This window comes from Meleagris gallopavo, chromosome 2, assembly GCF_905368555.1.
Source record: "Meleagris gallopavo chromosome 2, MGAL_WU_HG_1.1, whole genome shotgun sequence".
NCBI classification, from domain to species: domain Eukaryota; kingdom Metazoa; phylum Chordata; class Aves; order Galliformes; family Phasianidae; genus Meleagris; species Meleagris gallopavo.
The window spans coordinates 42,046,514-42,061,191 of NC_139405.1; the positions used below are offsets into that span (position 1 = coordinate 42,046,514).

The window sequence follows — 14,678 nt, forward strand, 5'->3', positions numbered from 1 at the left end:
GATAAAGGGCTTTGAAAATAGTCCATATATATACATATAGGCTATATATAAATAAAAGCAATAGATGGATGGATAGATAGATAGATAGAGGCTATATGTGTAGTAGAGCTGCATCATCCTGCATCTCTAAGTGGGTTCTTATTAATTATATTTGAATAATGCCACAGATAATTAAGCAGTTAGGCAGTAAGCATCACTATCACAGAAAACTAGTAGCCACAGTCACAACAAAATACCTCCAGGCTCATTGCTGACCAAATATAACTTGGCTGTGATGAGAGGCAATCTGAGAAGCCCATCTCCAATACATTTTGCCTAGGATGTGAGCACAGAGCTACTGTAAGAGCACAACTGCTGCCAGTGGGAAGAGATGCTGTCAGTCAGGGTCTGACCCCTGCAGAAGGTGTGCCGAGTATTAGGGCATCAGTCACCAGCAGGACAGTGCCACCTGCTGCAGTTGCTGCTGGGAGTAGGTTGGAGGTCATGCCCTGCCTCAGGCTTGCAGTTTGATTGCCACCTGCCTGTCCTGCTTTCCTCGCCTCCGTGACCTCGATCAGTCCCCTGCCCTCTGCTCCTACCTGTGGAGAGATGCTGCTGCTGAATAATAGGATAGTTAGAAAACCAAACCTGTGTCTACTAACGCCAGCAGAGAGAGGTAGCTGCAAGATATCTACATTCATTAAGTACTTGCCTGTTTCTCCTAGTGCTTCTTGGAGCCTGTCTGTGAGTCCTGCAGGCAGAAGTAGTGTTTGGTGAGGCAGCCCTGTCACCTCCGGGGAGGAGCCAGGGAGCTTTTGGGGTCCCAAGAGTTGTCTGTATTCCAGGGTTTGATGTCACCAGTGTAGTGTCCTCAGCTCTTGGTCACTGTCCAGACTGTGGGGATGAGGCATCTGTATCCACTTGACACAGGATATTTAAAAATAAGATGAAAGGGGGGGGAGTCTCTCTTTGTTCTCGGGAGTTTATGGATGGGCTATGAGAATAGAACTTTCATGCAGAAGTTCCCTAGCTGCATTTTCCATCCCACAAACCCAGTCTGGGTGGCATGGCAGCTGGTGAAATGCTGCTGTGGAATGGGCTGACAGGCAGACTGCTGAGTCCACCATGGGCTGTAAGTCCAAGTGTTCTCTTTTCAGACTTGTCTGCTAATGCAGGGAGACATCAGCAGTAGGTTTATGGCTGTGCCAAGTAATAGTACCTGTATATGTATTTACTATATGGAATCAGTTATTTTAAACAGAATGAAAAAGATTCAAGAAAATCAAAATATCTTCCTGCTGCTCGTCATGAAGTACAGATTTGTTACGCTGCTCTGTCTTTAAAGAATCTCTCTGATTTCCTGGGAGAAGAGAGAAAAAGTGGTTCTTAACACATTCTGCACAGTGAAGGAACGTGGAAGTATGACTCAGATTTTGTACTCATTTGACACTTTTGGTTTTCCCAAAGCTTTCACAATTCAGTGCACTGAATTCTCTGCTTTATGCTATCGATAATGAGATCTGTTAGCTTGGCAGTCCTAGTACATCTCTTTTCTGTGTTTGCAGCTCATCTCATCTACCTATACTTTGCATCTGTTTATCATAGAATCATAGCATCATTTGAATTGGAAACAACTTTTAAAGGCCATCTACTCCAACTCCCCTGCAATGAAAACAGCCCTGTGTGTTGGCCAGCACGTCATTGCTCAGGGCATCTGCACCAGGATTGCTAAGGTTCAGCCTGAGGTCGTGCTCCCTGATCATTTGCACTGGATCTGTCCCTGGCTCTGGCTCAGGGGGAAGCTGTTTCTTCTCCAACAGCCAAAGCTGTTGTAGATGCTCGTTTGCACTGGGGACACTTTTTCTAGCTGTCATGCGTAAGGATATGCCAGGTTTCTTTCTTTCGCTCTCTCCAGTGCTATCCCAAACCATACAAGATTGAGCAGTACCATGTTGAAAACCTCTGGCACACTGCGAGAGATATTTCCACCTGGAAAACCATAATCAGAATTCTATGCTTCAGGATTTCAGTAGTGCTCTCCTGGGGCTAGGGGAGCCCTTTTCCCTCCTGTGAAGAAGCTGGGGAATCTTTTCCTGTGAGAGTCTGGTGGCCCCTAGAGATTCCTTGGAGCTTTGATGCATGGGAGTTTAAATCTATCTCAGAGTGTTTTCATGCTGTGTATTCTGCTCATATTTGGGAAAAATATATGTTTCAGTTTCTAAAACAAGAAGCGTTACACTTCCTCAGAGGGATTCCTCATATTATTCTATGAGAATTCAGGAATCAAATGCCAAGATTTTAGCAAATTGAGAGGTATGAAAACAATAAAGGCTGTAATGTTGAATGTTGAATTTTGCCATTGACTTTCAAAGGGTAAGGAGTTAGAACCTTATTTATATTATTGTGACATGATGTCATCTAAACAGATCAAACAGATGAATGAGAGCAGCGCGTTTTAAGTAACAGGAGTACTCAGCAGACCAAGTTTTGTTTTATAAGGAGAATCTGGTAAGAATTGTTAATGTGAGCTCAGACAAATTATGGAAAATTGAACCTGATATGATGGGCCTACCAGCATTCCTGAGTTAGACAATTCCTTCCCTGCGTCTGCTTAATGCAAGCCAGCCCACCACTGTCTAGTAAATAGACATGTTCTTCTTTTCCTTCTCTCTAGGTGATGTTTACAGAAGAGGATGTCAAGTTCTACTTAGCTGAGCTGGCCTTGGCTTTAGACCACCTTCATGGGCTTGGAATTATTTACAGGGATCTAAAACCAGAAAAGTAAGTTAATGAGAAAGAGTGAGCTAAAACATAAATACACGAGCTTTTAGGTTGTTTCTGCTCCTCATCTTGCTAGTAAATCAAAAAGTACCAGACTCTGCCTTCCTTCCTGCGTGAGAGACTAAGCATGAGAGCTTAACCATTGGGAGTAGATTTTGTCCCCTCTGTGTAGCTGATAAGGTAGGGAAAGACCATATATTTTCACCAGTGAAGCATGGGAAGTGGTGAATCGGTGGAGCAACAGCTGAGGCAGTGATGTTGTGATAATTACAGAAGCAGCCAAGCTGGTAATAACTGGGAGATCCTGCAGTGTCTGGAACAGAGGCACTGCAGTCTCTTTACCTGTGTTTATTTTTGGTTCTACCACGAGGCTAATGCATAAATTCAGTACGAGTCCTGACAGCCCCAGTCTCTGAATCTTTCTATTATCTTGTTTTAACATGAGGCTAAGTACTGTGACTGTGGTCCAGTATGACGTAGCCTCAGTTTAATGAGTGAGCTCAAAGCAGGGTTAAGACATGTTCTATTCCCTTCAGTATCACTGTTCTGGATTTGCATTATTTAATCTGGCTTCCCCTTGTTGAGATAGACTGTCCAAAGCAAATCCACATCTAGCTCATATAAAATGTGTGGTAGCACCACAGTTTTACTACATCCATTGCTTAACATAAATGAGACTCTGAAAACTGATGTGTGCAGTGCTTCATGAAAGATAATAACCAGTATTTAAAAAACATTTTTATTAACAATTCAGACTGTTGTCCCAGAATGATTCTAGCTGATATTTGCAGCTATTTGCTGTTGTTAATGTGATGCTCTGTAGATTTTTCCTTTCTCTTTTTCCTTTGCAGTACGTCAGTAGACTAAATGACACCCACAGAGCTATGGCTGGAAGTCATGTGATATTGCTTTTATTCTGTTCCACTTGGCTGGTGCTTTGCCTGCTTCTCCTGTGTGAGCTCCAATAAAGCAGGCTGCAGCATGTCAAACTTTCAGCCTTCTCAATGCAATGGCCATAAACATTTTAAAATGATAACCACTGAGAGGAGTCTGCTTGGCTGTTCATACTTCCAAAATATAACAGCAAAGTAAGCCTTTTCCTTTCGTGACACAAAATTTAAAAAATATGCAATTCTTTCCATCACGGTCACAGAAAAAAATAAGAAATCAAGAGTAACAGAAGTTGGATTTTGTAGGTGAAAAGCTGAAGGAGAAGAGGCTAATTATCTACAGCACAGTAGTATGAACTTTAAATTCTATTTAGTGATTTTGGTATGATAACGATAGTAGAAGTACAATATGAATTCACACTGATTAACCTAAGAAGAGCTCTCAATCCTTTAAGCTGGAGACCCTTTCAGGTGGTCAAAATTTCCACCTGCTATACTCTGAATTAAACAGCAGAGGAATAAAGGTACCAGTTGGTTTTGCAATATGAGATATAGGTGGGTAGCAGTCATGCCACAGCTGCTGCTGCCACATGCTGTTGCATCATCTGCCAGCAACTCTTTGGGCTCAGGTTTGTTACTTTATTAATTCAGCTTCAACAGATATGTGTATTACAGAATAACTCCCTGTTCATTTCCGGGAAGTTGGATGAGGTAACCTTTAAGGGTCTCTTGCAACTCTAATGATTCTAAGAACTCCAGTTAAAGCTTTTTGGTTTTAAACTTTGTTTCTGGTGAGTGTTAATCATCTACTTTTATTTCTGATGTTAGATATATTCTTTTTCATACTAGCATATGATATATGAAGCAGCTATTAGAAGTTATCCAAATATGAGCCTGTATATTCAAATATAAGTCAAAGTGCTGCTACATTTATAGTCACATGCCAGACTTTTTTTTTTTTTTTTTGCTTTAAGAGAAGTTAGAATCCAAGGAGAAATTTAAATGTGTGTCAAAACTATTCACTGTATGTGAAATATGCACAATGTGGTTTTTCAGGGTTCTCAGTATTATTTGTCACTTTGCATTTTAATGCACATCTCTCTCTGAATTCAGTTGCAAGTGACAGTACTTAATATTTTTGCAGACCAAACTATAGTGTCTCTTCTCAGGGATCAATGAATCAGGAAATTAGTGCTCACATTAAAAAGGGAGATCTGAGTGATTTGCCACTGCCACACAGAAAATGCCAAGCTGGGAACAAGTTCTCTGCATTTTCATCTGTCCTAAGACCAGTCAGCCATCCCCTTCACTATACAGCTTTGCTAAAATCCTTGGGTATTGTCTATCTGTTCTACCACTTATGGTAGAAGTTCTCTGGAAGAACACAGGGAGACTCACCATATAACTACAGACCTTTATAGAGTGAGGTCAAACTAAGGTGAAGCCCTCATTCTGGTATTTCCTAGCTTTTAAATGTACATTTTTACAACCTGACATTTTAGTATGGTCCTTGATGTGCAGTTAAATAGATACTGCTGATATTGTTGAATGCCTTAGTATTGAGTTACATTATTATTGCCATTATTGAGTAGGAATTACTCAGACTGGTGTAACTGATGCTTATACCTGGAAATAAATCATGGCATCTGTTTAAGTAAAAAGAAAAAAAGAAAAAAAAAAAAAAACAATCTTTTAAAATGGCTTTATAAGTACCAAATCTATGTATAGTCATGTCTCAAACAGCAAAGCATGACAGCCTGTGGTTGTTTCAAACTTAAAGTTTAGAAAAAAAAACAAACGGGTAGCAGGAAAAAAAAGATTCTGAAGGGGAGAAAATGCCATATTTTAAAGTGACATCTAGAAAAGGATAGCTTTCTAGATGAGATGGTACTAGAAAATGAGAACTATCACAGGATGATCTCATCTTCCCCCTTGCCAGGGTCAAATATATCAAAGTCACTGCAGATGTGTTGCTAATCTACTCTTTACAGGTGGTGAAGATTCCACAGCCTCCCTAACAGGGCTCTCAGCATTATTGTATTATTCATATGACTGGTATCTAGAACCTAAGATGCCCCCAGCAGCTAATTTGACATTTCTTTGGTGCAGTTATAGGCCATGCTCCTTGGCCTGTCCTTCCAGACTCCCCAGGCAGCACACTCAGCTCTGAGCAGCAGACTTGGGGGGGATTGTGAGCATGTCCTCATACCCTCAGTATGCTCTTCTGTAGCCCAAACAACCCAGTTACTGAAAACATTCTTACCAGTCAGTCTTTCTAGGCATTCAGTCATTTTCATTCCTCCACTTTGACTTCTCTTGATCCATATCCCATCTGAAGTAGAACTTCCAGAATTGCATCACATCTTCAGGAGAAGCATTATTAGTCTGATCAAAAAAGATTTACTCAATCAGATCAGACTGCAAAACAAAGAAATTGGGATAAATTACTTTTAACTTCCCCACTGTCCTTCTCCTCCTTTGCTAAAAGATAAGCATTGCATTTTTCCTTCTTTCATTGCTTAGTGCTCTTGCCATCTTCCAGAAGTTCCCAAAAGTGCTAATAAATTTGAGATTGCTTCTGTCAGCTCTGCAAGTATCCTGAAATGAAGCTCGTTGGAGTTATTTATGTCAAAGAAGACTTGTTATAAAATAGCACTGTTCAGACTACTTGAAAGAACCCTCAGTACATTAAAATGTCCGGTTCTGTTTGTTTTTTTGTTTTTTTTTTTTTTTTTTTAGGACTCCCTGAACAAGAATTCGTATTAACAATTCAAAGCTATGAATTAAGTTTAAGTGCAACCAGAATACGTACTTTGGGAGTTGTCATGAAGCGAGCTGCACTTGTTTTTAAAAAGGCAAACGATTGATTTTTCTGGTAAAAGTCTTGTGCAGAACAAGGAGTAATGATGCTTTTAAATTGATGATGCTGCTTTCTTCTCCTTGAGAAGTCTTGGTGATTTCAGTGAGGTCCCTGGTGGAACAAGTTGCTGTTTGGTCATGTTGAAGCTGATGAAATGGGCGAGACCTCATTTATACAGTGAGGCCTGTTTCTGCTGAAGAACTTCAGCATCAAGCTATTAAATGTGACTATACCGAACTAGAAAAGTGGGAACTTAGTTTAAAGTAGTGTATGAAATGTATGTATGCTGTGGTTTAAGAGTGTGAATGGCTTAGAAGTAACTCTACCTTCTGAGAACGCACAGGCATTTTATTTATTTTTGCCTATTCTATCTTCAGGTACCCAGTTACACCTTAATATAGTTCTGTTGTAAAAGCTTTAGCTTACAAGGTGGCTTACGTAGTGTTGCCCACAGGTGTCCATAAAAGGGACAGATAGCTGCTTATATAATAGCTCGCATTTAATGTGCTATAAAGCACAATTCATTCATGAGCATAGCTGCACAACAATTCATTCGTGAGCATAGCTGTCTTGTGTAGAGAGGAAAGATCTGAGAATTGATAAGGAGCCAAGACCTCTGTTATAAAATGGCCATCAGCATCCACTGAAACAAGCTGTCCCTTTCTGGAGCTTCATGGTGTCGATGAAGCTACAGCACAGATGACTTCAGCCTAAGACTGTTCAGCTTATTGAGACAGTATGGTGTCATGCATACACTGAAATGTTAAAAAGGTGGACAGTTGGGGAACATCTTCATCTCTATGTATTTCTTTCTATTCAGTGCTTTCAGACCAAAGCCTACAGTCAAACTTAATATTCTTCATGAAATTTCAGATTTTCCTTCCAACCTGAGATTTTGGCTACAATTTCCAAAAAAATATGAAATGTGGGTTGAATTTCCTGTGAAACTGAGCTGACTTGGAAAAAGAAATTAAATCGTTAAAAACAAAACAAATGGTTTTAAAGGCTTTGGCAGAACCATTGATTATGTTATACTGGAGTTCAATATGAAGCCTTAAAGGCTTGTCTCTGGAAAACAAAACAAAAAACAAGAAAAAAAGAGAGAGAGCTACTATGGCCTTGGTTTTAAAATACAGTATGAAATAATGTCAACAACTAATATTGACAGCTTTTTATCTCTGTGCAGAAAAAACACACTAAGCAACTAACAGCTGATTTAGTTACAGTCCTAACACTACCATGAGCTTCTTCTGTAGCCTGGAGAATGTCATTCCCTGCTCCTAGGCTAGCTTCCCAGCTTCTGACATGGAGATTTTCAGATTTTATTGTCTCAAGGCATACATTTAAATTGAGATTAACTAAAAGAGTTTAATTTTTTTTGTTGGACCATCCTGAGGCTAAAATGGTGTTGTTTTTTTAGAAGTGTTGTTTAGAAACAAATTGACAATGGCAGCATGCTGTAAACACAGTTAAATTTTAAACTGAGCATATAAAATGAAAAAATCTGGTAATGAAAGATTATCACTCAGTGGAATTATAGCTTAGTTTGACATTCTTCTTCTCTTGTTTTTCTTACTGTAATTTCGAAACATTGATTGAGAAGAAAGATTTTTCTCAAGGCCAGATCACATTAACAACTTCTTTTTTCCTTCTCCTAAATAGTAGTAGCTTATTTCAGTTTAGCTGATCCTGCAATCTACAGCTAACATAATTTGTCACCATAGAATTTCTATTTGACACTGTGGGATAAAAAGCAGCAGTAGAATGATAGAGATAAAAGAAGACAAAAAGAATGATCAGAGAGTAAATTTGCTTCTACAATCAAAGAAAAAATATTTGTCAGTTGCTGCAATGTGAATACTTTGCTTCTTAACATCATTCAGAGCTGTTTCACTGCAGTAATTATATTTTTCTCCCAGTTAGCATACTACTTTCTTTTTACATCAAAAGTAATTTTTCAGTTCATAACCATAGCATTGTATGCATTGGCAGATGGCAAATGTGGAAACCCCCAGCTGTCCCACACATATTGCCAGGAGCAAAGGGAAGCTGAAGGCAGCCAAGGGTTCTGTCTAAGGGCAGATTTAGGGAACATGAGACAGAAGGAAACTATAGAGTATTCAAAGATAAAGGATATGTGCCCCTAGCAAACCAGGATCCATTCATTTAGCTGCTCACACAAACTTTTAGTGTGAGAAAGTCTATTGTATACTTCTGGCTCACTCAGCCCAAGAGAGTCTGATAGCTGCATGGCTATTGCCTTCCTTCATATCTCTAATGGAGGCAAAAGATATGAAAACCATATATTGCATCATAGCATGAATTTTCCATAGGAAGTCGATGAAATATAAAATTGATGTTTCTGGGGAAAATTCCACACAACTTGTTTTGCACTGTTACTCACAAGGACTCCATGGGCGTGGGACAAAATCTGGGGTGATTTCTGTGAGCTGTGCTCCCTCAACCACTATTGCAGAGCTGGGGCTGTGGGGTTCAGGTATTCTCTCTCGCTTTCAAGCTGGTAGGTGTTTAATTTGGTCGCAAAAGTACATGTAAGCAAGCCTGCTATGTTCTGGTACTTAAATTTTATGCCTCTTCAAAAAATCTGCAGAGAAAAAATCGAAGGAAAGAAGCTTTTATTGAGAAGAAAAGGTTTAATTATTGAACATATAGTAGTGACTCAGCTGCTGGCCTTTATTTGATGAGTTACACAATAACAGCCTGTTCCAAACACGCAAATGAATGGCAGAAGATCACCTCTTTTCAATTATGTTTCAGCACAGAGGAAACTTTTAACAAGAGTTACACAGAACCTTTCCCAATGTGTTAGCTTCATTTCTGTCTTATTTTCTTCCTGCATAAATGTACCAAAGTGACTCTATAAGAGAATGAAAGTATAAAAATAGCTGACATCTTGTTAGACCAGTTTGAAAACACAAATGCACTAAATCTAACTAGGACTGATGAAACACCATTCCTTATTACTGTGTCAGCACTAATAGGCACAAAATTTAACAAAACCTTGTTATTTCTTAGTTTCACCAATCCTTCTTCTTTCTGAAAAAAAAAGAAAAAAAAAAAGGCAGTGTTTTTTTGATGAACTACAGTCATTTTTCTTATAGAAATGTTGGAGTGCCATTGTGTGAATAAGAAATGTTGGCAGGTGGAAAACGTGAGAACACTTGAATTTGGCTTCCAGGCTGAAATTTCATTTATGCTTCCTGACAGAATAAATTAGCAGGGGCTGAGATCCATGCAGCTAGGCTGTGACTAGTCATTATGCTCTAAAATCACTTTTATTACTTCAGCATTAACGTATCTACCTTTGGAGATAATTTTAGACCCAGTGAGACCAAGCCCTCATTATTTTTGTACTTGCCTTTATTATTATGAGAACAATAGAAAACCTATAGCTCTGTCCCCTGCTGGAAGCAAATACTCTGTTGGTGTTTGCTTTGAACACCATGTTCTTTCTGAGCTCAGCTCACATCTTCATCCTGAGCGTGCCATGGAGTAAAGAGGAGACTCCCTGTTCAACTGCCACAGGCAGCGATTGCTTCAGGCATGAGATCAGTTAGGCTTTTGGGGATCATTTTTCTTTATGGAAGCATATAATGCAGTGAGGGTTTGTTTGCACATGTATTTGAATTGTATATATCTCATTACTTGTCTTAAACATGTTTTACTCATTTTTGTTAACTGCAGTCTGTGACTACATAATGAAAGTATCTTTGCTTTTTGTTTTACAGCATTCTTCTTGATGAAGAGGGCCACATTAAGATAACAGGTATGTGAGGAACAGGAAACTTAATGCCTACAAGCTGATTCAATTTGTAGTATGTTGCATGCAACTTAATCATTGTTTGAAAAGGAAGGAAGAAAGAAAGAAAGAAAAAAAGGAAGAAAGAAAGAAAGAAAGAAAGAAAAAAAGGAAGAAAGAAAGAAAGAAAGAAAGAAAGAAAAAAAGAAAGAAAGAAAGCTTAAGAATCAGAAGAGTTTGGATATTGATGTTCTTTCTTATGGCGATTTGTTATGCTCTCAGTCTTCACAGCATGTGGAAAACATAGGTTTTCTTGATAAAATCACTCTCCCAACTGATAAAACTTACATTCTTGACTGCTTGCCACTGTGGATGGATGGATGTTCCCAGTATGACTGCTTAATCCAGATTAAATTCTCTGAATTTATAGCTGTGTAGAGGACATCTTGGAAAGCCATCCCTTTGCGTGAGATGTGTTATCACCATTTCCCATCTGGGATTATTACTATTAATGCTACAGTAAACTAAGAAAGAATCTTCACCAGCATTTTCTTTGCCGAACTTGAACTGTTTCTTGAACTGAATCTGCTGACTTGCACATTCTCTTCTGCTTTGAACCTCAGAGATAGATTAAAAAAAAATAGTACACGTGCTTTCAAGACATATTAACAAATGCCACCCAGGTATTTCATGTAGGTAGAGCTTGACTGTGCGTGTACCTGTGGCTTTCCTACACACAGAATATGCCCACAGATGGATGGGTGCTCCACTGTCTATTTCATGTATTCTCCAACCATTTTTTATTTGGACAGTTTAAGTGCATAAGTATTAATAATATCTTTTAGAAATTTGACAAGTCTTTTTATTTCAATTTATTTAGATTTCGGTCTGAGTAAAGAAGCCATCGACCATGACAAGAGAGCGTATTCGTTCTGTGGGACAATAGAGTATATGGCCCCAGAGGTGGTCAACCGCAGAGGACACACTCAGAGTGCTGACTGGTGGTCTTTTGGTGTGCTCATGGTAATGGAAAAGTTGTATTTTTTTGTTGGAGTAGTGGCTGGAAAGTGAGCAGTCACTGAGATAACAAATATCACTTCCAGCAGTTAAGGGTTGATAGGAAAGTAGATGTGTGATAATTGCTTGATCATTTTCATTGCATCAGGAATAGGAAACAAGCTGCCCCTGGCAGCATATGAGCTAAAATTTGCCCGTAGATTCTCTCCTTTATCTCATTTCCGTCAGTAGTATGTTGTTTCAATTGGTTGCTTTGAGCCATAAATATTTTTGTTCCACAGGAACAGAGCAGGGCAAGCTTGTAAGAGTGCAAGCATTTCAGAAAAAATGTCTAACTAGTTACTAACACAGATCTTGTTTGGAAACATTCTCAAGGCAGGAAATTTCAGAGGTTAGGGGCATATTCTTAGAGAAACTCGGGAGTGTACACTTTTTTTTTTTTTTGTAAAATATATTTTAAAAACAATGTATTTTTGAGGGCACTCTGAGTGCTTTACAGTACCTCAGTGATTCTTTTGCCATTAATCTGCCACCTTTACATCAGCATTTCTAAACAAAGTCACTCTCATGGGCCTTTTAATAAAGTATTTGATCCAGTGTTGCAGGAGCAAGTTACTAATTTAAGGTGGTCATTAGTCCAAGAACTACCTATACCATCTAGAAATGTACCACAAGGAAAAACATGATAGAGAGAAAGGAGTTATTCATGCTAAAAAGTAATGTTATCTCAAAGTAAGATAGGAATAAACCTTCCAGAAATGACAGTTTATTTAAATGTTGTTTACCCTAAGCAAACAAATGGTTTCAACAAAAGTAGCAACAGGTAGCAATGTGAAAACTAGTGAGCATATTTTGGAAGAGGGCCTACACTGCTGGTCTAGCTGGTTGACAGCAGTTAATCCAAGGTAAAGATTGCAATTAATTACCTGAATGTAAAAGAAGGACATCCTTATCTCCTAGAGACACAAAGCCACTTGTGGATGCTGAGCACTTTTGAATCACATGTGTTTGTTCAGAAAAATCAATAGGTTATGTCTCCTATAATAAATATACCACAACCCTTTAAATTTTTCATGTGTTTACTTTTGGAGGATATCGATGCCTTCTCACTGTCTTTCACTATCTTTGTTAAAAAGAAACACTGATGTATTTGGTGCATGCATTGGTTTTCTTTCACCTCCTAATGAACTTGGCTCTTTGCCACATGTTTTTTGCTAGGCTTTTTTTTTTTTTCTCAATCTCTCTTCTTCATATCCTCTTCCACAGATTCAACGTGTTAGAATTGGAAAATATAAAAATCCATTTAAAGAGAGTTAAACTATTTTAATTGTAAGCTGATGCTGTAAGCCTCTGAGTGCTACTGGACACCTTAGAGAAAAATATATTTAATCAGTTCAACATTTTTTTCCTCTTTATAAATTAACTGATTACAGCAAGGGGATTTTCATACACAAAAAGTGTACAAGGATTTCCAGTGTTTCTTGGGCTCTGCTCATCATTTGCATCCTCTGTTAGATAAGCTGTTTTTATGCTAGTTGGAAAAGCTGCCAGAAATTCAACACTATCCAACTTCACTGTTCTCTAATGTTCTGCAAGTACTTGCCTCTTATTTAATAAGTGATTTTTACTGTTTTGTACTCAATTAAAAATGTGCTGGGGAAGTTGTGGTTTATCATGTCTAGACTCTTTTTTTTTTTTTTCTTTTTTGTCTTCTTGCATCTTACTTATTGTATTGAAGAATTTAGATAAAATGTTGCTCAGTTTTAACACTATTCTTCAGAAATCTTGCATCAGGAGACCTGCACAAGCAGGCTTGTACAAGAAAGGAAAATATTCCTCTTGCTAGCCAATGTACTCTATTTTAGGGTAGTTTCCACCTTAACCTGTACAGTGGCCCTGGAAAAATCAATATATTACATCAAAGCAATAAAGTCTTCTTTTACAAAATCCTATCATAATATTCTTGTTTTATTCCCATTATATTGGATAGCATTCTTAATGAACCATATTTTGAACATTTATGCTAGCTACTATGTGAAGGTATTCAAATACTTTGGAAGAAATGAAATTCATTATGCTTCATATATAGCTAATAGTGATAAATAAAGCATTTTACAGATGGTAAAACTGAGTGCCTGACCTACTCCCAACCTCCTGGAAAATTGCTGAAAATATTGAGAAGGGAAGCCAGCTGTTCTGACAAGAGTGTCTCTACTATCCAGATCTGAGTAATATCAAGTTTCTTTTGTAACTTCAATTTTTGTCCTAGGCTCACAATATTCGGGCAGATTTGGGCTAGGATTACTTGCACAGTCTTCTGTCCTTCCATCTGCTAGGAATATTCATCTGGCAGTTACCACAGGCTGTGGATTTTTCTTGTAGTTGCTCTTTCTCAATGACCTAACAGGATCACTTCTCGTATCCATTCCCACCAAGCTTGTTCTGTGGTTGTATTAACAGGCAGCTGAACTGGAGCAGGGAATATTTGCCTTTCTTGCTGAATATTAGTATGGAAAGGAAGCCAAAGCTGGAAGGAGACAATGTCTTCTGAAGTGCTGGCTTTGAGAGGGCAGCTCTCCAGAATACCCAAGAAGTGAGTAGTTGGGAGGCAAGGAACAAACCAACAGATGGTTTATACAGATGGGGAAGCGGGAAGAGTGAAGAGTGCATTTCCCAGCAGAACTATGGATTTCGCTTTAATAGGCAAAAATGCTGTAAAGTTTGTTCACACCTAGGCTCAGCTCCCAGTCAACCTACTGTGACTCATGTGACTCTGAACTTATGTGAAACATTAGCAGCAAAGTCTTGCTTCTGTTTTCATGTTTAGGTTTAGCAAGGGTCTTGCTATTTAAAAACAAACAAACAAAAAAAACAACGAGGAAACCAAAGTGTTATACAGCAGTTTTAACTATATTCATTTTTTCATAGTTTTCTTCAGTTTCATTGTTTCATTTTTAATCTTGAACAGATTTTAGAATCAGGGCAGCATTTATAGGAACCAGTGCTTTCTTCCAGCTGCTGCTCAGTAGAATTCACTGTAGTCAAAAACTCTGGTGTATTTAACACATAAGGTAGTTCACTTTAAATATTGATGTTAAGTGCATTTCTCCTGAATCTGCATTAGTCTCAGCATTAGACTAGTAAAATTGGTAACAAAGTGCTAGCTGTTGGAGCACTGTGGTAAATACTCCCTGCAGCCTCTAGGACATGTGACTTCCCCTGCTCCCTCCTGCAAATTCTATTTTTTCTTTCCTTCCTTCCTCCTTCAACACTGCATCTGAATTTCTTGCCCTCGGGTTGCTTGGCCCTGCACACATACTGTGTTTGCAGATCTGTCTCTGATATCCTGGTGGGTTGGAGCTACAGTCACCATCTTCTCACAAAGTCATTA

At 38.6% G+C, this 14,678-nt stretch overlaps 1 protein-coding gene across 3 annotated transcripts in view; it reads left to right on the forward strand.

The window, feature by feature from the left end:
• RPS6KA2 (ribosomal protein S6 kinase A2) overlaps positions 1-14,678 on the forward strand; it is a 265,454-nt gene that overhangs the window by 197,372 nt on the left and 53,404 nt on the right. For all 3 annotated transcript variants that reach the window (XM_031552440.2, XM_085219873.1, XM_010707087.4), the window contains 3 exons: positions 2,654-2,760; positions 10,260-10,297; positions 11,151-11,293. In XM_031552440.2, coding sequence (XP_031408300.1) covers positions 2,654-2,760; positions 10,260-10,297; positions 11,151-11,293 — 288 coding nt within the window. The remainder of the gene's footprint in view (positions 1-2,653; positions 2,761-10,259; positions 10,298-11,150; positions 11,294-14,678) is intronic.